Source organism: Tasmannia lanceolata, unplaced genomic scaffold (genome assembly GCF_043159265.1).
Source record: "Tasmannia lanceolata isolate RefF3 unplaced genomic scaffold, GAP_Taslan_0.1 ptg000015l, whole genome shotgun sequence".
Lineage (NCBI taxonomy): Eukaryota > Viridiplantae > Streptophyta > Magnoliopsida > Canellales > Winteraceae > Tasmannia > Tasmannia lanceolata.
In genome coordinates this window covers 49,656,554-49,679,467 of record NW_027518692.1, presented here as the reverse complement: position 1 = coordinate 49,679,467, position 22,914 = coordinate 49,656,554, and the positions used below count along the sequence as shown (strand labels likewise).

At 37.2% G+C, this 22,914-nt stretch overlaps 1 protein-coding gene across 1 annotated transcript in view; it reads left to right on the top strand.

Annotated features, from left to right (window-relative positions):
* ILA (ILITYHIA) overlaps positions 1-22,914 on the top strand; it is an 88,316-nt gene that overhangs the window by 20,062 nt on the left and 45,340 nt on the right. The window contains exons 14-28 of the mRNA XM_077396641.1: positions 355-474; positions 571-630; positions 4,758-4,883; positions 4,963-5,056; positions 5,172-5,350; positions 7,314-7,616; positions 7,710-7,826; positions 7,931-8,032; positions 8,409-8,558; positions 13,360-13,524; positions 13,620-13,796; positions 16,965-17,087; positions 17,931-18,011; positions 18,095-18,211; positions 19,040-19,212. Of these exons, the coding sequence (XP_077252756.1) occupies positions 355-474; positions 571-630; positions 4,758-4,883; positions 4,963-5,056; positions 5,172-5,350; positions 7,314-7,616; positions 7,710-7,826; positions 7,931-8,032; positions 8,409-8,558; positions 13,360-13,524; positions 13,620-13,796; positions 16,965-17,087; positions 17,931-18,011; positions 18,095-18,211; positions 19,040-19,212 (2,087 nt within the window). The remainder of the gene's footprint in view (positions 1-354; positions 475-570; positions 631-4,757; positions 4,884-4,962; positions 5,057-5,171; positions 5,351-7,313; positions 7,617-7,709; positions 7,827-7,930; positions 8,033-8,408; positions 8,559-13,359; positions 13,525-13,619; positions 13,797-16,964; positions 17,088-17,930; positions 18,012-18,094; positions 18,212-19,039; positions 19,213-22,914) is intronic.

The window sequence follows — 22,914 nt, the reverse complement described above, 5'->3', positions numbered from 1 at the left end:
ATCCATTTTGGAGAAGGGAAGAAGAAGAAAGAACACCGTTTAATTACCCAATTCCTATGTATAAAATTTTACTCTAAGAAAATTGTTCTGTCAATGTTTCATTAGGAGAATGTGATTTATAAATGTTGTCTCCTTTTATATAAATGGTTCTTGCTGGGATTATATACTCCCGATAAATTCCACAGATAGTTGAGTGTTCATTTTTCTTTGCACTAGTAAAGATGCAGCATTAGTGATGAACAAGCAATTTTGATTAAGTATCGCCATTTTGCACATTACACACACTGTACTTTACAAACAGTCATGTTTACTTTCATTATTAAATCTTCCACACGCGTATATGTAACTTCTCAGGATTTATTGGGACCAATGGGGTTATTGAGTCATAACACCCTGGAGCAACGTGCGGCTATGAGTTCACTATCGACTTTGATGTCTATAATACCCAAAGATACATTTCTAGAGTTTGAGAAGGTCAGTTTTGCTTGCTTTTTCCTTCTTTGTATCTTTTCTCCTGGGATTACTGAGTCCACTATTGCTGGCATTAATATTCTGTTATTAATTCTTCAGCATTTAAATGACCTCCCAGACCGTGCTTCACATGATGCACTTTCAGAAGATGATATTAAGGTAAAAAAGTTACTGCCTATCTAATACCTGAAAAATTACTGCCTATCTAATACATGAAATCATGCTTTGTTGTATTTTGTTCTAGTTCCTTGCGCTTTTTATTTTCTGTATACATGCATCCATGACAATGGATTTTCTAGTGTTTTTTTTTTTTGTTTTTTGAAAAATGGTAGCCAATAATATTAATAATAAAAGGACCGAGATGGTCGAGATACAACGACTATGAGATTTTACAAGAGCATAACATTAACTAAAATAGAAAAATCATGGCGGGAGAGAATCGAAAAGAGCTAGAGCATCCTTGAAAACTGCCTCTTTGGCTAAAATGTCCGCCACTTGATTAGCAGATCTTCGAACATGATTAAAAACAACCTCCATAGGCCTCATCCAATCAAACATCTCTTCGAAAATCCTGTCAAATCTCCATTTGCTAGTGTTTGTTATATTATTGTTCTATTTTTTGCAACAACAAATAATCCAACTGTGGGAAATTTGGAATTTTAGTTCTAGTAATACACATCCAACCCCTTTGGGCCTTTGATACCCTGCTCCTAGTGTCATAGATTCGCGGTGTAATACACTAATTAAAAAAAGATCTCGTAGGACTACTTTAGATCTCTTCATCACTGCAATTGGGAAACTTACATAAGAAGAGAAAAATAGGTTGTAGAATAAGGCAAGAAGAATAACTAGAAGGAAAAAAAAATTGAAGTGTTAAATTACTAGGACTTCCCTCTTGGGCTTGGTTAAATTACCATGGACTTCAAGCTTTTTTTTTTCTGTGGCCTAGATGCTTGAACATCTTCATAAGGGATGTTTGCTTACCTAAAAAACATACTAGATGATTTGTTTGGTCCTAGAGTTTGAGCTAAGGTTGACTACTTTTTATTGTGAGGACAATAGAGCTTTATATTATATAAGAAGCACAGTTAAGGAATTTCACACAACTACTGTCAACACCCTATTCCTTGCACCAACCACTACCACATCATCCCATTCCACACAGTACATTGTTTTTTGTTTTTTTTCTTCTGAAGAGGTGCATGGTTTGCATACTTACATTGAAACATTAACGAAATGTTTCAGCCGAACTTTAAAACCATGCTTGTAGCTCCCCCCCCCCCCCTCCCTGCCTTAGGCAGACGCATCCTTTTTGATTTTATGATACTACTTTTGCCTTCTTTTCTTCCAGTAGCTCCGTATATTCGAAATCCTCTCAACTTCATTTAGCTAGTTTAAGTCGTCATTGGCGCGTGCAAGTTTGCAACTCCCTATGACATTCTGGTTTGTCGACTTTAATTTGATGCTTCTTCATGCGCCTAGGGGTGCAACTCAGGTCGGGTTGAGGCCAACCCTAACCCAACCCGAAATAGCATTCCCTCAACCCGACCCAACCCGAGCCTCAGGTTGAGAATTGTGAACCCTAACCCAACCCGCCTCCAAATCGGGTTGGGCTGGTTTCGGGTTCATCTAGAGCCAAACAGAAAAATACACGAAAAATAATCTTAAGAAAATCATGATAAAATTAGGGGACGGATTTCGGGTTCGGGTCGGGTCGGGTTGCCAGGGCCTCAACCCTAACCCAACCTGAAATTAAATCAGGTTGGCTTTTTCCAACCCTAACCCAACCAAACCCGGGAAAATGCCAACCCAACTCAACTCAATTCAACTCAACAAAGCCTTTGTCCCAAACTAGTTGGGGTTGGCTAAATGAATCCTTTAGAAAATGCCAACCCAGCCTGAGCCAAAATCTGGTTTGGTATAGCCCATCTGGTTTGGTTGAGCCCGACCCAAGTTGCACCCCTACATGCGCCATAGGGCGGTTTATAGGCACGTCAAGGTGTCCCAATTATTTACCGCATTCTTTGGTTCTTGTTTGACTTGAACCGGATTCATGGGTTTAAAATTTGGATAATTTGGCACCGAATTAACCCTTCACCTTTGGGGGTTGTTTGGATATGCGGATTTTAGAATCCAGATTTTTAGTTTGAAAACAGTGTAAAAGAGGGTTCATGATCAAGCTGCTGCCGCTGTCCAGGCAGCGTTTCTTGGATTTTAAGTAAGAAAACCAGGTTTTAGAAATCTCTCCTGCATCCTATGATTTTTAAAACCTGCAAAAATGGGAGGATCTGCTACTCTCTTGCCATCGGAAAGAAGGGCGAGAAGTAAAAAACGAGTAAAAAACGGCGGCTGGTCTGCTTCTTCTCTTGTCTCTTAGCTACAATTTTGAAGAAATCCCGGATTCTAAAATTCGCGTATCCAAACGGCCCCTTGGATCATGTGGGATTTGAACGGGAACGTAGGCTGGATAATTAGAGGCTGCACTCAATGTTAGGCTGGAGGGCGTTGAGCATTGATTGTCGCATTATTTCCATTACCTTCCATGTCTTCTCATTCCGACATCGAGTTCCTCGATCAATTGCTGTAGATTCTGGAATCCTCGCATTGTTTCAAAATGGAATTGTAAGAGGCTCTTCTCTCTGAGCATATTCTTGCTAGTGTGAATCGTCTACATCCTTGGAAGCTTCACTTTGTTTAATGGCTCTACCTGGTCCCAGATTATCCATGAGAAACCCATGATATCACTTGTTTAATGGCTTTAGTACCATTTAGGTGTAGCCTCAACAGGGGGCGAAATTCCATTGCTATAGAGCTTCCGTTCCGTTGCTGTAGAGCTTCCGTTCCTCAACCTCATCCCAGGCCAGCCATGAGAAACCCACAATATCGCATGTTAAATGGCTCTAGTGTCATTACGGCCTATAGAGAATGAAAATTTCTTGCAAAATAGTTCAGAGATATAAAGTGAATTGACTACAGCAGTTCCAATTTCCAATACTTTTCTATAACGTTAGAATTTTAAAAGTAAAGGAGAGCCAAAGCTCGCGTTTCCGCAACAATATCTAGAAAAAAATGGAATAAAAATAACCAGAATAGGGCTGGAACTGTTCATGCATCAGAAACAAGAAAAAGTGAGCATGAAATATAGCTTCAAACACAAATATGTCCTCTCATTATTCAGAAATTTGATTCTACAGATTTACAACATACATATATGGGGTTTTCCTCCCGAACCTTATTAAATCCCAATCTTAGATACTTTCCTAATAGAATCGAACAAATAAATGAAGATATCCCTTGCAGAAATTAAATTGCTCCTGTAATTTCCTAAAACTCTCATGAAACTCTCGAAAATAGGAACTACTGGAAACTAGTACCCTAAATAAATCCTTAAACTCAATAAGAATCATCATAAATACCCCGAATTAAAACTATAGGGTTCCTTAGGTATTGGAGCCAAATTGATCAGGGTTAGGCCTCTGTTGATGCCAGAATGACGTCAAGATGACATAACCAAATTGCCTGCATCCAACACTGTCTTCTTCTTCCCAATGAATTTGGATTTGTTATTTATTAATTGTTACAGATTAATTAAAAATCCGTTTGCTACACTTTTTTCTTATACACTTCACCAGGCATTTATTTGTGTATTATTACTTTTTTTACTCTTGTTTATCTTTTTTTCTTCTCATGGAATCTAAGATCTAGAGATTATGCAAATTGTTGTAAAAATCTGAGTTGACCATGATAATTATATATATTAACATAATTCCCTTGTTTTGTGAAGTTACCAGAAATTATTTGGTATTTTGGTTATTTATATGAGTGTTTTATTTGATTCACATTCACTAAATATATTGTTTTCTTTTGTGCAAAATGCCCTGCAGTTTTTATACTATCGTGTGAATCTCCCAGGGCTTCTTGTGCATTGCCCTTTCATGCAGAAGTTGTTTACTTGTCTAGATAAAGTGCATAGTCTTTGTGTGAAATTTGTGATGATCTGAGGGAGGGAAAAGCTTTGCAATCTTTATTAGCAATTTTATCAGTTATGTATCCACTAGTTATTAATAAGTAATGGTATTAGGTGCATCTTATTCTGTGGTTGAATAGAAAATATTTTTAGCACAGAATACCCGCTGTTATTTTACAATTGACATTATAACTTTGTGTTTATTTATTTTTATGTTTTTGTGATTATAGTTATTGCTAAACTTTTGTTTGATTTGCACATGTCGGTTTTGTTGTTGAGAATTAGTTCTGAAATCTGCTTCCTTTGTCTTTCATTCCAGATTTTTTATACTCCGGAGGGAATGCTCTCCAGCGAGCAAGGTGTATATGTTGCAGAATCTGTTGCGGTTAAGAATACAAAACATGCAAAGGGACGTTTCCGGGCGTACGATGACCAAGATGACTTAGTAATTATCTTAATTTTAATTTTTTTTTGAGAAAGTTGTTGATTGTTAATGTTATGTTGCACATGCTCTCCAATTCTAGGAACATCCCAGGTCGAATCTTCCTGTACAAAGAGAGCCAAGTAAAGCTATAGGCGTGGGGAAAAAGGACATAGGGAAGGCAACCAAAAAAAATGGTATGTCTTGATTGCAGGCAAATCTTTAATACACATTTTTTTTTGAATGGCAACAGAATTTATTTATTTCTTTTGATACCAATTTTAAGTTTGGATGTTTTTATGTTTTAAATAGTCCACGTAGACAAGGGTAAGACCGCAAAGGAGGAGGCACGCGATTTGCTGCTTAAAGAGGAAGCCTCTATCCGTGAGAACGTTAGGTGTGTGCAGAGGAACCTCTCTGTGATGCTCAGAGCTCTTGGGGAAATGGCTATTGCCAATCCAGTGTTCACTCATGGTCAACTACCTTCACTGGTGTGAATCTGTTCACTTGCTTTCGTCTGTTTCATTTGATTTATGTATGAAAATCTGCATCTTCAAGTTATTTTCTCCGTTTAATCAAGAATTTCACTGGTACTTAAATGGGTGGCAGTCTTACTGAACAAATCACGTATCCTTGTAATTTCTGAACATTGTTTTTAATTCTCTTTTTTTCTGTAGACATTTATGTTTTCACTTGAATTCTTCTTCTTATCACATGTAGAAATATCCCTTTCTATTTTATTCTGCATTATCTGTTCTTTGATCCCTACATTAAATACTCCAACTACTGCCTATCAAAATCAAGAACTCTATCGGAACCATGTGAGGATGTTTTTAATCTTAATGTGTTCCATACATATGTTGAATATTAATAAAATTTGAACATGTGGTACTCTTTATTTTGTGTGTTAAATTTTTATATGAAATGTTGTTCACATTCGTTTATATATCATGATCACTGTTATATTTTAAAATGACAATCTTCTGCAGTTCGTCCTTTCTTATTTATCAAAAAATATGGAGGAGATTTTAATGCTACCCACCTGTTTTCGTTACCTTTCCGCTCATCTCTTCATTAGATTTTCTCATTGGTATAAAATTGCATTGTTACGATTGGTAATTGTTGGGAGAATTTGAAACCAAGATGATTGTACCTCATCTAATCAAGGTGGAAAGCTTAGTTGTCTTACAAATTAGAAGATTTGATAATGATTAAATAAGAACAAAGTAATCGATTCAACCATTAGTGATTCATTGTAAAATTGTGTTATTTGATAGTTAGATGTAATAGCTTCCTTTCATCTGTAAGTAACTGATTACAATGATATGTTGATACTTGATAAGCAGTTTTTTTTTCTTTTAATTATTGCCCAATAACTAAGGACATGTTGCACTTGATACTGAGAAATACATTCAAGCCTTTGGTGCCAAACAGATATGGTTATAAAATTCACCTCCGCGGTTACTACGGCTGCATGGCATCAAAGCTGTTTACCTTGGCGTCCTGGAGGGGATGGGGGCCTAATTCATAGGAGAAAGCCCCCCACACAGATACATTTCTAGTGGCTGCCTTTGGAATCACCTAGGGCCTAGGTGACCTCTTGGGACTAGGGGTGGCATGTGGCACAAATACAAGGATAAAAATCCAGGCTTGCCCTGAATGGCTGCATTTACCCTGTCACACACAGTACATGACTAAATGTATGCCACATCATCTCAGTTCCTTAGCATTTGTTCAACGTAAATGATGAAATCAAATGATGATTTATTAATTGATAATCCCCATTACTCCTAAATTATAACATCCAAGGTGGTCATCTTTTTGAAAGGTGGTCACATGGCATCCAAGGTGAACATGCCATGTGATTTGCACTTGCAGAGCTGGGTTTTCAACATGACAAGTCCTACACTCAACATGAATAAATATATGTCTCATCAACTCCTAATCGTTTACATTCCTTCCACATGAATAAAACCACACCATCATGATTACAAAAGGCAAGTAAATTTAACTAATACAGGAATCATCATGGTAACAGGACTACTTATCAGCGACCCGCATAAAATGCTCGAAAGGCTATTCCATAGTCCAACATCTTCCTCATAGCACTATTTTATATGGTAAATCTGGAAGATAGCTATTTGTGGTGAAAGTTATCTAGTTGTTTTCTAACTTTGCATTTGTTATTTATTTATTTTTTTGGTTACATGATCATTACTTTTGTTCGCTTAGCGAATTTAGTTTTCTATCCTAGTACTCAGCAGGAAAAATGTACCTTTTCCCAGACTTTTTGCCTCTTGTAATTTATTTTTTTGAATGGTTGCCTTTTGTAATTGATATCATTTGACGCATTGTAGCTTCTGATGCTATGGAATCATCTGAAAGGAATTCATTTCTGTGCTCATGCTGTTTCCATTTTTTATATTATCTGATCTTTAATTGTCTCGATGACAGGTGAGATTTGTTGACCCTTTACTGCGGTCACCAATAGTGACTGATGTAGCATTCGAGACACTGCTGAAACTTGCAAGATGTGTTGCTCCTCCTCTCTGTAACTGGGCACCTGAGATAGCGGCTGCGTTACACATAATTATTACTGAGGAAGTTCATACTGTCTGGGACCTAATGCCATCAGTTACCGAAGGCGAAAACCGAGAAAGGCCTTCTGTGGGCCTATTTGAACGAATAATTGCAGGCTTATCAATATCCTGTAAATTTGGACCTCTCCCGGCAGATTCCTTCACTTTCGTATTCCCGGTACTTTTTTTTATCATTAAATTATCTGTGTAATTGTTCATTATTTTAGGTGGTATTTATTTAATTTTTGTATAAAATTCTTTTTGCTATCAGATTATGGAGAAGATACTCATGTCTTCAAAGAAGACAGGGCTTCATGATGACGTGCTTCGGATTTTTTCTTTACACATGGATCCTATACTGCCACTTCCTAGACTTCGAATGCTTTCAGTTACATGCCTACACCTTGATTCTGTTGTTTATGTCCTTCTGTTTCGTTTTGTTTATATATTGAACGTTAGGCTCTTCTTACATTTCTCGGTATTTGTTTGCAGGTCCTTTATCATGTTCTTGGTGTTGTTCCCGCTTATCAGGCATCAATTGGGCCAATGTTGAATGAGTTATGTCTGGGTCTGCAAGCAGATGAACTGGCACCTGTATGCCCCATTCCATTTTCCTTGGGGCTGTTTGGATACATGGGTTTTAGAATCCAGGTTTTAGTTTGAAAGCGGTGTAAAATTCTGTTTACAACCCATTTTCTTGGGTTTTAAGTAAGAAATCCAGGTTTTAGAAATCTCTCTCCCATCTCGAGATTTCTAAAACCTGGAAACCCTATTCTCTCGCTCGACAAAAAGAGGGCCGAGAAATCAGAAAACGACGGGACGATCTCCTTCTTCTCTCGTTTCCCATCTAGGATTTTTTGGAAGTCCAAGATTTTAAAATACTGATATCCAAACGGCCCCTTACCGTTTCTACATTTTGCTTTTATGATAGATACATTTTTGTTGCTTGTTTTCATGATGTTTCAAACAGGCTCTCTGTGGAGTATATGCCAAAGATGTTCACGTGAGGCTTGCCTGCTTAAATGCTATGAAATGCATTCCATCAGTTTCTGGCCGTTCCGTTCCTCAGAATGTTGATGTTGCAACAAGCATTTGGCTTGCTCTACATGATCCAGAAAAGGTTTTCATGCTAGCCTCTTCAAATCTAAAGAGTATAATGACGGGCCATTCAAAAAAAATAAAAAAAATCTAAAAAGTATAATGACGGGGCATACTTCTGAAATAGAAAGCTTAACAGCTGTCAAGGAACTCTGGCTGCAATATTTATTGTTAAAGTTACTTTTTGTTTAGTTTTACTACGTTGTTTTCTCATCTGTTTGTAGCTTTCGTTTCCCGACATAGCTACTTTTTTCTATTTTCCTGCACATTCTGATTTCCTGGCTTGCCCAACTGTGCTTGAATCTGTTTTTAGCTGTAGTTTCCCGACATACACAATTTCTTCTTTCTATTTTTCCTGCACATTCTGATTTACTGCTTCTCCGTATGTTTTTTTTTCAACACATGTATTGAAACCTTATATATAGTTCATCCATTTGAATTTTCAGTGCCACATGCTATCTATTCTTGTTTGCCGCATTTCTTCTTTCTGTTCATATTGGTACTTATCTCCTCTCTTTTCATATCTTAGAAGAATATCTAATTCTTGATGTGTTCAGTTGAATAAACTATTTATTTGTCAATTATTGCTCCATGTTGTGATGCCATATTCAACTATAGGCATGCCACTTGACATTATGAGACTGTACTATGTATGGTGGTTGATTTGATACATGCCTTTAATTTAGAGCTTCGAATACCATCATTCAATTTAGTTTTTCATGTACAGTGATTTGGTTAAATGCACCCTGGTTAAGAAATTGACTTCAATGTGAGATTATAATATGGGCATGGTTTGGTTATTCCTGGCATGCTAGGATACTACTTGATTTTTCTCCTAGTTTACTACTTGTGCTTATGCACATTAAAGGTTTGTTTTCGTTTAGGCTCCGTTTCTTTCGACGTAAAAATGGACGTAAAATTTGTTTTATGTTGTAAAAATGAACATAAAAGAAATTTTACGCCATTTTTACGTCGAAAGAAACAGAGCCTCAATAAAATTCATTAGTCACATTTGTTTTTTTTATACTGCTATATAGGTTTGAATAATTACTTGTGTTTAGTCTCACCCATCTTTCCTTCAGACCATTCCGATAAGGAGTTCAATTTTCTGAAATCTAGTTTCGATAATGTTGGGATATGTTTTTGTGCAGTTTTTTTGTTGAAGTCTATTCTTACTTTGATTTTGATTGCAATGGTAAATGGGTGACGATTTTCCCTTCAATTTACTACTTCCTCCTTTATTATTGGAGATCAAGAGGCAGAAGACCTCTGTTATAGAGAAGGAGTAGAGGATTTCCCCCACATCTGCACATTGCAGATGACGGTGTGTTCCTATGGGTCCTTGTTTTCTCCATGCCTTTTTCTGTTTAGGTTATACCAATGCCTTTTCAATTTGCATCCATTTTTGTGTGGGAGATGTTATTTCTGTCAACCACCACAATCTCTGGGCACATTGTTTATGCCAGATGTTTTTTTTTTCAATCATAATAGGCCAAATCAGATTTAGCAAATTATCTCTAATCCCCCATCCACTGTGAACTGATTTGGTGAACTATTGGCTCGTTTAGGCTATTTCTCTTTTAATTTTACCATGAATATACCAGCCTACGAAGTGTGAACCAGATGGCTTTCAAACTAGATTTTAAAATTACAAGAATTGAAATTAGCAAGTTGAAAATTACACATTTGGCATTTTCAAAAAATAAAATAAAAATAAAAATAAAAATTACACGTTTGGCTGATTCAAATAAGATTTTACAAGATTAAGAAATTGGCAAACAATCACGGTGGTAAATTTTTGATTATCTTTTTTCAGAAGTGCAGTACTTAATTGGGGAGGAGTGTCTTTCCTTCTATTCCTCTCCTATGCAAAGCATGCCTCTCCTCGTCCCACACCTTTCGTCTTACCCTTTGCCTCTCTTCTGATGTGATCATGGTAATCATTAATTAATGATTGTCATCCCAACCACCTTCATCTTCTGCCATACCATTGCATGCCCAGCTCTCTCTCTCTCTCTCCAAAGCTTAGATCCAGGCTGGCTTCATAAGGTCTCTTGGAAACTGAGATTTGTGACTGTTTGCTTGCACTATTGATACTGTGAAGTTGTTGCAGTTCCTAATTGGATGTTGATGAAAGAGTGGAAAAAACTATAATGTCCTCACCATCAATCAGGGGAAATATTTTTATGACTACGTGTTGATATTGTTACCGCTGTTTCAAAACTCAGATGCTAGCCAAAACTCGCGAGGCGAAATCCGAGTCGGCTCTGCTTGACCGAGTACACATTGGACTCAACCAAACTATGCGAGTCATAAAAAACCACCAAAGTGGTATTTTTAATATTTGTTATTAAACGGACACACAACAAGCATGTATGATTGAAACTGTTGACTCACATGGTTATGGTCCCATGCCGAATTGACATCCCATTTGTGTGATAAAGGTCTACTAAAAACAATGATTTACGTTTAATTAGTGATACATAATCGGGGCTTTATAGATTGCAGAGCGACAATCATCCGATGTAGGTGGGGTCAATGCCGAACCAAACGGTTGGAACACCGAATCGTTCCGTTCCTGCGGCCATGTTCGCAACAAATTTCACATGCATGAAAAAGAGAATCACACCCATAAAATGCATTGAGATCAAATTTCCCTATTGCAAGAAGAGGTTTTACTAATTTTGGTTGGGATCGTACACTTCTGGCTCTATTGGCCGTTAATTACATTTCTTGAAGATATAAAACACCCCTGATTATCCATCAAGAGGTTTCCTATCTAAATACAATTTTTGGTTAATTATCCTCTAGAAAAGAGGGATTTTTGAAAGATCTGATTTTTGTGAACAGATCCTCTTGGACGAAATTTCTCTGTCATGGAGGAGACTTTCTTCATCTTCCCTTTGGGGACCCGTCATTTTTATCATCCTTCTCCTGGAGGAGAAAAATCTTCTCTCTTTAGGGAGTCTATGGGAAGAGATCCTAAAGGGATCTTTAGAGAGTCTCTGGACAAAGATTCTAAAGGGTTTTTCTTTCGTCTTCCTTTTTAGGATTCGTCATCTTTACCATCCTTCTCCCAAAGGAGAAAGGTCTTCTCACTTTAGGGAGTCTCTATGAAGAGATCCTAAAGGGATTTTCTTTCGTCTTCCTTTTGGAGAACCTTCATCTTTATCATCCTTCTCCCAGAGGAGAAATGTCTTCTCCTTTTAGGCTTCGTTTGGTTGCAAGTAAAAAAAAATTCCATTGAATTTTTGTGGAAAAAGGGAGGAGACGAGGGAGGGGACAAGCATTTATTAGACAAGGGTGTCATTATGAGTGGAGAGAGAGGGAAGAGAGAGAAAGAGAGAGAGAGCACCATTCCCTAGAAAATTACATTGGAGACTTCCATGGTAATGCTGATGTCACCTCCCGTTTTTGTTTTATACTAGCAATCAAACGAAGCATTAGGGAGTCTATGGGAAGAGATCCTAAAGGGATCTTTAGAGAGTCTCTGGGAAAAGATTCTAAAGGGATTTTCTTCTTTCTCCCGAAGGAGAAAGGTCTTATTTCTTTTGGAAAACCGCCGTCTTTATCTTTTGAGAAACCACTGTCTTTATCACCTTTCTCTCGGAGGAGAAAGGTCTTCTCCCTTTAGGGAGTCTATGGGAAGAGATCCTAAAGGGACCTTTGAAAGTCTCTGGGAGAGATTCTAAAGGGATTTTTTTCATCCTTCTTATGAAAAAGAAAGGTCTTCTCCCCCCGTAGAAAATCTGCAAAAAAAAAGAAAGAAGAAAAAAAAAGAAAGTGTTCGCCAATAATCTTTTCTCACCTTTCTCTCTTCTCTTATGTTTCTTCTTTCGCTTAACCTTTTTCTTCCCAAAAGATCCGATCCCCTTTTGGGTTGCTTTTTTCTCCCCAGGATTGGATTATGATCTCTTTTCAAAGGATCTTTCCTGTATTTATAGAGGTCTTTTGAAGTAGTTGGCAAGTGCCACCTCATCCCTTACTTTCACTTCACGATCTCAAATTTCCCTTCTTGGAGCCATTGTGGGTGCCACCTCATCCCTTATCCAGGATTCCACGATCATAATTTCCCCTTTTGTGGGGAGTTTCGTAACTTCCCTGTCTGAAACGTTGGTGACTCGTTTCCTCTTTTGTGAGCCTTAATTTGTTCCGTTAAATTTTGGGATTCATTTTCCCTTAGTCGTGGGCTTTTTTTTTATTTTCTTTTTCATTAAAATACTTTAACTTCATGTTTGTCCTTTTTTATTTTGGGAATAACATGATGTGTAACCACATTTTTTTCTCTTATTTTCTTTAAGGGATTTTACCGTTATTTCTTTTTTCTAAAATTTCGAGTTCAACAGGCCAAAACGAAACGACGAATGAAATGGAATTCATAACTAGCTCATCGTGGTTTCAATCTCCTCAAACCCATTCTACTGAAGTAATCCATGCAAGTCAATCTATGTTGTCACATTCTTTTTCCGTGTTTGCCTTACATGGTACACCCCATTTACCCACTCATTTCATAGTTTCTAGGTATTCTTTAACCCCCGTCTTGTGTGATGATGTAGTCCAACCTTCAAAGTCCCATCTTGTAATAGTGATTGTTTTTTGCCCTCTTTGTATGCCAGCCTTATGTTAAATTGCTTTGGTATATCTTCATATTAGTTAGATCTCTGTTGTATTTTTCAGGCGTTCTTGTTATTTGATGGAATGAGGGTTAAGAATGTTGATAAGAAGGTTCTTATTGTCATGTTTCATTTAGCGCTTTTCTTGGTGTTATAAATTTATGTGCGTGTCTGCTTCTACATAATGACTCATCTGAGCTTTCCGTTCAGTCAGTTGCAGAAGCAGCAGAAGATGTATGGGATCGTTATGGGTTTGATTTTGGGACCAACTACTCTCGTCTTTTTGGTGCACTTTCTCATGTCAACTATAACGTCCGTGTGGGAGCTGGGGAGGCATTAGCTGCAGCCTTGGATGAAAACCCAGATACTATACAGGTCATAATTTTTGTTTTTTTATGCTTACATTGTTTTGCTGCTTTTTCTGGTTATTATTTGAAATATTTTGTTTCTCTATACTTTGTTAACTGCAGGAAACTCTTTCGACTTTATTTTCTTTATATATCCGTGATGTCGGCGCTGGAGGGGACACTGTGGATTCTTGTTGGCTAGGGAGACAAGGGATAGCCCTGGCATTACATTCGGCTGCAGACGTATTGAGAACTAAGGATCTTCCTGTTGTAGTGACATTTCTGATATCAAGGGCTCTTGTAAGCATTGTTTTTTTATTTATATTTTCTCAATACCATGCATCAGGATTCATTGCTTCAAGGATCAGTATACGTTAAGTGATGCTAAATTGATGCTAGGTTTTTTTTTTTTGAATGGTTAAAATTTTATTGAAGCAAAAGACTGAGATGGTCAAAAGAGTACAATCAATAAAGAGAAAAAATGCAGATAGAGATGGGAATAGAGCAGGAGGGAGGCCAAGCACAGCTCAAGGCGGCAGAAAATGACACTGCTCGTTGGCCAATAACTGAACCCCCTGCCTGGCTCGTCTATCCGCCTCTCCATTTGCTGAACGCCTGACATGGCGGAAGGAGATACTCGAGCTACCCACAATATCTCTGATCTCCTCAAAGATCTCAGCAAATCTCCATGGAAAAATATGGGAATCGCATAACCAACGTATAACATTAAGGGAATCCCCTTCTATGACCACTCTATTTAGATCTACTCCCTCTAAAAACTTGACCACTCTATTTAGATCTACTCCCTCTAAAAACTTGATACCCTGATATGCCGCTCGCGCCTCTGCCTCACTCGCATCCGCCACACAAATGGGGCCTGTATTTGCCCATTTCACTTGACCCCCATCATATCTAAGGACTCCTTCTATACCAGCCGGGCCCGGATTTCCAGGACTTGAGCCATCAAAGTTAAGCTTTTAAAATCCAGGAGCCGGCGGCTCCCAAAATTGCTGCTAGGATTTAATGCGTGGTTCTGTATGATGACAAAATTCAAAGTTGTGTAACTTGATGCCACTGTTTTTTCTTCACACTAGGAAAGTTAAAAGGCCTCACGCAAAGCCAGAACAATCCTACCGACTTGCCTCACTTTTCCATGCCTACATTGGAGATGATACTGTATGCTGCACACTGGTGAGATGAACCTATAGATATGCGCCTGAGCTAGTGCCAAATTATTATTGATCATCCGATATTTTGTCATCAAAACTTGATGAAAGAGGTTCTGGATGATCGCAGAATGTGTCCTAACTCATACAAGAGTTATTCTTTAAATGATCCCTCTGAAAATTTCCTGCCCCACAGAATAGCCCGGTTCTCGTTCTCGGAGAATTTCGTGCCTCACAGAATATCTTGGTTCTCTTTTTCATTTGACCTTGACGTTGGATTTTAAGTAGCTGAACATTAGCTAGGCAATCTCATAGGATCGAACAATGGTAGGTGTTAATCTAAGGGTAGATCAAACTATCAAAGTCCTAATATCCTAGGTTTACTGTCCCATGCATTGGAGGGGTGATTCTAGGGATATGCTCTGGGATATACTATGTTGCATAGTTGGTGAGGTGATTTAATGAATATGTGTCTGAGCTAATATCAAAAAATTCATTCACCTTCTCACATCATACCCATCAATTACTGCTTGAGGGATTTTTCTGTGTTTCTGGAGCACCTTTTTCGCCTGGCCAGCTGGCATGTGGTACAGTTACTTGGCTCTGCACGGTGAAAGAGCATGCCGAGTCATTTCGGCCTGTGATTGTATGTACAATTGAAATCAAGTTGAAACCAAGGACTTGGAAGCTTGTAAAGTAGGTTTTACCGAAATTTAGGGTGTATATTTTTGGTTTTCTTTGGGCTTTAAATAGCCTTTATATTTTTTATCTTCTTATTAATAAATTTGTACATGTCCGAAAAAAGTAGATTGTGCACCAAACCATTCCCCATTCTGATTTTCGGTTGGACAGTCCTGATTGCTAAAACATGGCGAGATCTGTCTCTCTGCACCATCTAAGACCACACCATGAACATAACTGTTTGCATTCGAATGAATGCTTGTGAGCATTCTTAAGTTATTTATCAATGTGCGTGCGTGTGTGCGTGCTGAAAGGGTCAGGGCTATTGGTCTTACCTTCTCCCTATCTCTTTCTTTATCTTCTGTGTGTGTTCCATTGCTGAAAGGGTCAGGGCTATTGGTCTTACCTTCTCCCTATCTCTTTCTTTATCTTCTATGTAGATCTTGTTATATGAGTCGATTGTGTCATGGCAAAAGGCTTTGAACGAACACTTGTGAGCATTCTAAAGTTCTTTATCAATCAAGTCTCTCTTTCTCTCTCTATGTGCGTGAGTGGGTGCTCAAGGGGTTAGACCCATGGTCTCTCACCTTCTCTCCATCTCTTTGTTTATCTACTCTCTGTAGATCTTGCTACGAGAGTCGATGGTGTCAACTCTGCCATGACCCTCCAGATATTACTGTAGGATACCTTTTGAAGAGAATTAGAATGATGAAGTAAATGTATAATTGTCATTCCTTTCCATTGCAGGGAGAATGGACCATTCATGTAGACATGAGCGTTGGTACAGTATATAAACCATGCATAAAATGGACAGGGTGGAATGATCCTTCAATGTTCTAAAGAATAGAAAAGATATATGGGTGAAAGTGTTTGTACAGTGAGTGTACAAGTTCATCCGTTTTTAGCAATTCAATTTATACTCCTTAAGCAGATCATCTCTGGACAGTAGCGATGGCTTGGAGATGTTCTATAGTTATATTTGCCTATATGGTCTATCTGTCTCAACTTCAGGACTTTGAAAATGATTTCTTATTCTAATTTCTTTTGTTCTTATATTTTCAAAATAAACTGGGTCTTCTTTTGAGAATTAGTCAGCAAGCTAAATGCTTGCATAGAGCACTTTCAGGTGCTGAACTCTTTGTAACCCACAGTTTCTCTCCCCTGCACCCAGTCCAGCCCTTCTTTGCTCCGCACCTGCTCGTTGATCTAAGGGTTCAGACATTTTTTATTGAACCCGAACTGAGTACCTGTTGTTGATCAAATTGGAGGTTAGGACCGTCCCAGTGTATATAAATTAGTTCAGTTACCATTCAAAAAAATAAAAATAAAATAAAAAATAAATTAGTTCAGTTATTCATGAATAAACATCCTCTTTCCTCTCTGGTTAAATATTCTTATTTTTTTTACTGATAAAGAAGCTTCTTTTTGTCTATCATTAATTTTTCCATGCTATGGATAACAATTAGTGTTACTTCCAGCTTTTTTACTAGTTATCATCTTATAACATGGTCACTGGATGTTTTTTTTCTTGCTAGTGTCACAACTCATAAATAATGAACTAATGGCACCATTCAAAAAAATAAAAATAAATTGAACTAATGGTTGGTTTATTGTATTGCAGGCTGATCCTAATATGGATGTTCGAGGAAGAATGATAAATGCTGGCATTGTGATTATTGATAAGCATGGAAGGGAAAATGTTTCTTTGCTGTTTCCTATTTTTGAGAACTACTTAAATAAAAAGGTAGGAAATTCTTTTTCAGAGATTTGAAAATCATGTTGGTGAAAACATTGATGTTTCATTGATTTGTAGATTGGTCAGGGTCATATATGTTTACTAGTAAAAAAAACCCATGCGATGCACGCATAAAAGAAAAATTAAATGAATAGAAAATACATTAAAACGATTAAAAAATCATTCAAAAAAAAAAAACGATTAAAAAAGTTAAGAAAATAAAAAGGTGCTATAATTGCATATACTTTTTATAACCAACATTAAAACAAACTTTAAATTTTTTTATGTATATACCATTCATATATATATATATATATATATGAGAAAACATTTCCTACACACTTGTGAAGGTAAGTTACCTACACACTAGCTTAAAATACAGTGGGGGCCCACATTGTTTGGGTGATCCAAACCATTCATTTGAATGGTCCTCACATAGATAGGGTGTCCACAAAAAATCAGATCCATAGGATCATCCCAACCATTCAAACTATGGAGGCAAAAAATGCACACATTTGTGAAGGTTTATACACGTCCATTTTACTTCCACAAATCGTAGGGTTGGGATGATCCTATGGATCTAATTTTTTGTGGACACCATATCTCTGTGAGGACCATTCAAATGAATGGTTTGGATCACCCAAACAATGTGGGCCCCCACTGTATTTTAAGCTAGTGTGTAGGTAACTTATCTACACAAGTGTGTAGGAAATGTTTTCTCTCTCTCTCTCTCTCTATATATATATATATATATATATATATATATATATATGTCTGTGTGTGTGTGTGTGTGTGTGTGTGTGTGTGTGTGACTGTAGCTTGATACTCAATTTATTTTTTCATACCATGCAGGCATCAGATGAAGAAAAATATGACCTAGTGCGTGAGGGGGTTGTTATTTTCACAGGAGCTTTGGCTAAACATTTGGCTAAGGTGTGAATTAGCTTGTTTGATTTCTAGATAGAAGAATAACCTCGCTAATATATCTACTTATAGTTTGTGTAATTTTGGTACAGGATGATCCCAAAGTTCAGACTGTAGTTGAGAAGTTGTTGGATGTATTAAACACTCCGTCAGAGGCAGTTCAGCGGGCAGTCTCAGATTGCCTATCACCATTGATGCATTCAAAACAAGTAATTTATCATTATCAGAAAATCTTCTTTGTTAGATATTTCTCCTTTTGTGTTGCCTTATCCAAGGCGCGGTAGATGTTGCCTATTTTCTTTTAGTATGACTACCAGTTTGAGCCATCTTATATTGAAGGCGTGTGCCTAGATGTGTTGCATCTTGTATGGGGACATTCAATGATTATAGAAGAGGTCACAAAACCTTTTTTTCCCTTGTGCATAAAAATTTGATTTTTTAAGAAATCGTGTCTTAACTAAGTAGATTTACTATGGTCTCCCCAAACAACTAGATTGTAGACCACATCTTGCTTGAGTGTACCACTGTTTTGAAACCTGAAGCAGCTTTTGGGCCATCGAATGTGGATCTCAGATGCCTTAATTGTCTCTTCTGCATGACTTTCCAATATTGCATCAGCACCGGTCTGAATGTTAGAATCCGGCACGGGTGTCGAGTATTGGATTCATCAAACCTCAAAAAGAAAGATTCGTGGATTCACGAAAATATTTAAATCTGTTTTCAAAATTTATTTTTATGCTTGATAAATATGTTATAACAAGCGGTAATTGTAAAGTATTGGAATTCGACACATGCCCAACGCGGATACTTCACCCATTTAGAAGAATCCGTGTAACATGACTTGTTTTTCAACTGCCTCAGGGCAGGCTTTATCATTTTCCGCACCCCTCAATTATTTTCTATTGGTTTTTCTATAGGGGCATTAACTGCAGTCATTATACTTGTAGATGTGGCTCTAGAGGCCAATTTTGAGGATTCTTCTAGTTTATTTTCTTTCATAAGGTTAATATACTGCTTATGACCTTTCCCTCGATCAGGAAGATGCCCAGGCTCTTGTTTCCCGGCTGTTGGACCGGTTGATGCACAGTGATAAATATGGAGAGCGCCGTGGAGCAGCATTTGGACTTGCTGGTGTTTCTAAAGGATTTGGAATCTCTTGTCTGAAGAAATATGGAATTGTAGCTGCATTACGAGGTGGTCTTGAAGACAGGTAGGTTATCCTCCTTGGTTTAAGAAAGGCCACAACATTGTTTTTTTAAGGCTGAAACCCACATAATAAGTACATTAAAAGAAGCTAATTCTTGTTTTTTGTATTCTAATAATGAATCTGTACTTATATTTATACCTTGACATATCATGGAACTGTTATATTTGTCTATTGCTTTTATTCCTATTTTTAGTTTTTGGGTGTAAGTGGTACTATGGAGTTAAATTTTGGTTCCTACTGAAACCAATTTCTTTTTTTCAAATTTCGCTCATTTTGGCCTAAATTGTTACAATTTCGGACCCAACTGAAATCTGGAATTTCATACCAAAATTTCGGATTTCTGCTGAAATTTAAAACAATGAGTGATACTTTGTTTGTGTTCTTGTAACGACCTGGATTTTTGGACATTTTTTTTCAAATCCCAAAATCTAAATCGCTACCAAAAAAGAAATGATATAAGTCCAAACTGAAATATCTCAACTCAACTCAACTCAACTCAACTCAACCAAGCCTTTGCCCCAAAGTAGTTGGGGTTGGCTAATGAATCCTTTAGAAAATTTTCATGAAGAAGGTGAAAGGATCTACCTGGCTCAAATTGTCTAAGTCTAATCCTGACACTAGTTGGGTTTGTGAACGTGGATCATTTTCTTCCATTCTATTCTATCTAGGGTCATGTTCTTCCAAATTGAAATATACCAAATATTTTGTTGAAGCTAGAAAGTATATAAAAATTTAAATGCCATTGATTAAAATCGATCAAAACTTTAATTTGTGTACCTAGTTATAATTAAGAACTCCAATATTATTAAGGAATTTAGCAAGGGATTAGCATGGATAAATGGACTAAGGCGGGCCACTCATCGAAACTACGAAGCCACTCCCTTGACTCGGCTCTCGGTCATTACGCTTCCCATTAAATCCCATGTCATCCAGTGTCGCAAAACCTGTTATATATATAGCAACATTAGATACAATGATCCAACAGAGTCATTGAGTCATTCAACTTCCCAAACAAGTATAGGGATCAATAAAAGAGTGAAGCAGTAACATAGTTTACTGAATAGAATGACCGTATGGAATAAACGGGAATAAAGCTCAAGAGAGTAAATAAGATAATAGGAATAAGACTAACAAGAAAAGTAAATATACTGTGAAATATGCATGAAATACGGGACGGCTACCCAAGGTACTCCAACTCCCTATAGACTGTTACCTTTGCTTGCACGGACTGCCCCCTTCCCCATCCAAAGATCGTGGCTGTGAGATCTTCTTACGGCAGACCCTACCACCTTATGGACTCTTGGTCTTAGAGGATTCCACATCAACAAGGGGTTGCGCTCACCACCTGTGTCGTCTAGATATCCGGGAATTAGCTTAATTGCCTTCCATCATCCATCCCATTAACCTTGCTCATGCAATATTTCTTACCTCTCTGAGGATAGATGGGATAGCAATAATTTCCTTTTTTACGCAATAGAATCCGCTATCGTACAACTGGTATAGCATTACATTTCTATAAGAGAACTAATGGGTTTCCAATTAACATATGCTACAAGAATAATAAGTGAATGTGGTGTAACATTTTCAGGTCTAGGCATGTGACATGTTACCATTCAAAGAAACTACATTATTGCATCTACTTCTCTTATTGAAAATCATACAAAGTTTAGGTTTAGCTGTCACCTGCCTTTAAACTTACGAACGTACGAAACTATCCTTGTTAGGTAGTGGAGTGCAACAATCCTACAGACAATTAATTGAGTGAAAACTATGTCAATTTGGTTTATGTTTAAGTTATTCAAAACATGAACAGAACAAATCTTAATTCTGTCCCGTGGTGGGACTCAAATTACCCACAAGTTTACAACTTAGTGCAGTCCCCTTTTTAGGGTCCCAATTACAGGTATAAATAGTGCCTTGCTGCCCTATTTAGGGCCACAAAACCTACACTCAAACAGTACCCTTTGCTGCCTCATTTTTTGGTGAGAACACACACACATACACACTCCCACGCAAAGTTGCTACCCTGTTTGGGCGCAAAAAACCACACATATATTTCACTAAGTTGCTGCCCTGTTTGGGGCACCAAAAGCACACACTCAGAACCAACTGCTGCCCAATATTGGGCACAGTTCCACACACTCAAAACACTAGTTGCAGCTCTGTTTTTGGGCATAAAAATTACACACATATAAAACACCATTGCTGCCCTGCTCTTGGGCATAAAAATACACATATACAGACCGACTCATAATATGCTTGGATTTCATAAAATTATCTGGGTGTTTGCGTACCCAAGTACTGACGAAAATCAATGTGATTATTCACCTTATTATGGTGATATGCTATGACGAAGAACTTATAGAACTAAACTTACTAATATAATTATATATATGCTTTGAAAAGAAATCAATGAGATCGTTTATATATCTACATCTACAGAAATCTGGTTGGCACTGAAAAATATCATTGATACCATATACCCTATCTCGATCATCTTGATACTCAAGGATAACATGAAAAATAGACCACAATCTGATCATGGAAGAGGCGAGGAAAACAGACTCTAATCTGATCTTATTAATGCACAAAAATAACTTTTAAAACAATTATAAATCTGACCATGGTTTACTTAAAAAAAATTTCACACCAAACAGTCCCCAAAACTAATTACTACTTATACACGGAAATAAGTACACAACAATAACTAAATCTAATTATATTTAGATTTGAAAATAAATGCACAAAACAGACCCCAAATCTGATTCCTTCTTTTTTCCTTTTAAGAGAAGGGTTGAAAAACTAACTAATAGGACACACACACACACACACACACACACACACACACATATATATATATATATATATATATATATATATCTGTGTGTGTGTGTGTGTGTGTGTGTGTGTGTGTGTGTGTGTGTGTGTGTGTATAGAACCTTATTTTCAACTGTACATTTGAGTTTTTATAACACAAATGAAATCTATGATTTTATTACGTAGCAATCATCTCATCTAAGACTATAAAGACCTGAGGATCAAATCCTTAACATATTTAAAACATAAATAGGATGAGACTACACTTACTTGGATGATTAGAGGGATGCAAAAGATCAAATCTTTATTCTTCTTTACACTCTTATATCTTTTCTTCTCTTTTCCTCTCTCTCTCTCTCTCTCTCTATATATATATATATATATATATATATATATATATATATATGTGTGTGTGTGTGTGTGTGTGTGTGTGTGTGTGTGTGTGGGTGTGCTGGGATGTGTTGGGGCACATCATGTGCTCCTTTTATAAAAGGTGGGAATGTGAACAGACAAGGAGGGGAAGTGTGGGGGAGGAGTGTTGGAATGTAAAGGGGCACATGTGCTCCTTTTTAATAACAGTGGGAATGTGAAAGGACATGGTGAGCGTGTGGAATATGAAGGGACATGAAGTGGGTCCCACTTATGAGACTTATTTCCTACTTCTCTTTACTTATTTGCCTTTCCATGGAATTAGATTTCCAAGGTTTGATATTTCAAGTCATTAGGTGTTTTATGTTATCATGACTAATGGCCCTTGATTTTTAGATCATTGGATCTAAGATAATCAAGGAGAAAAATGAAGGATTTAATTTAAGATTGACTGTCAATCTAATGTGGATCAATGATCCCAACCCTCGAATTTATGATCTAACGATCCAAGGGTCCACA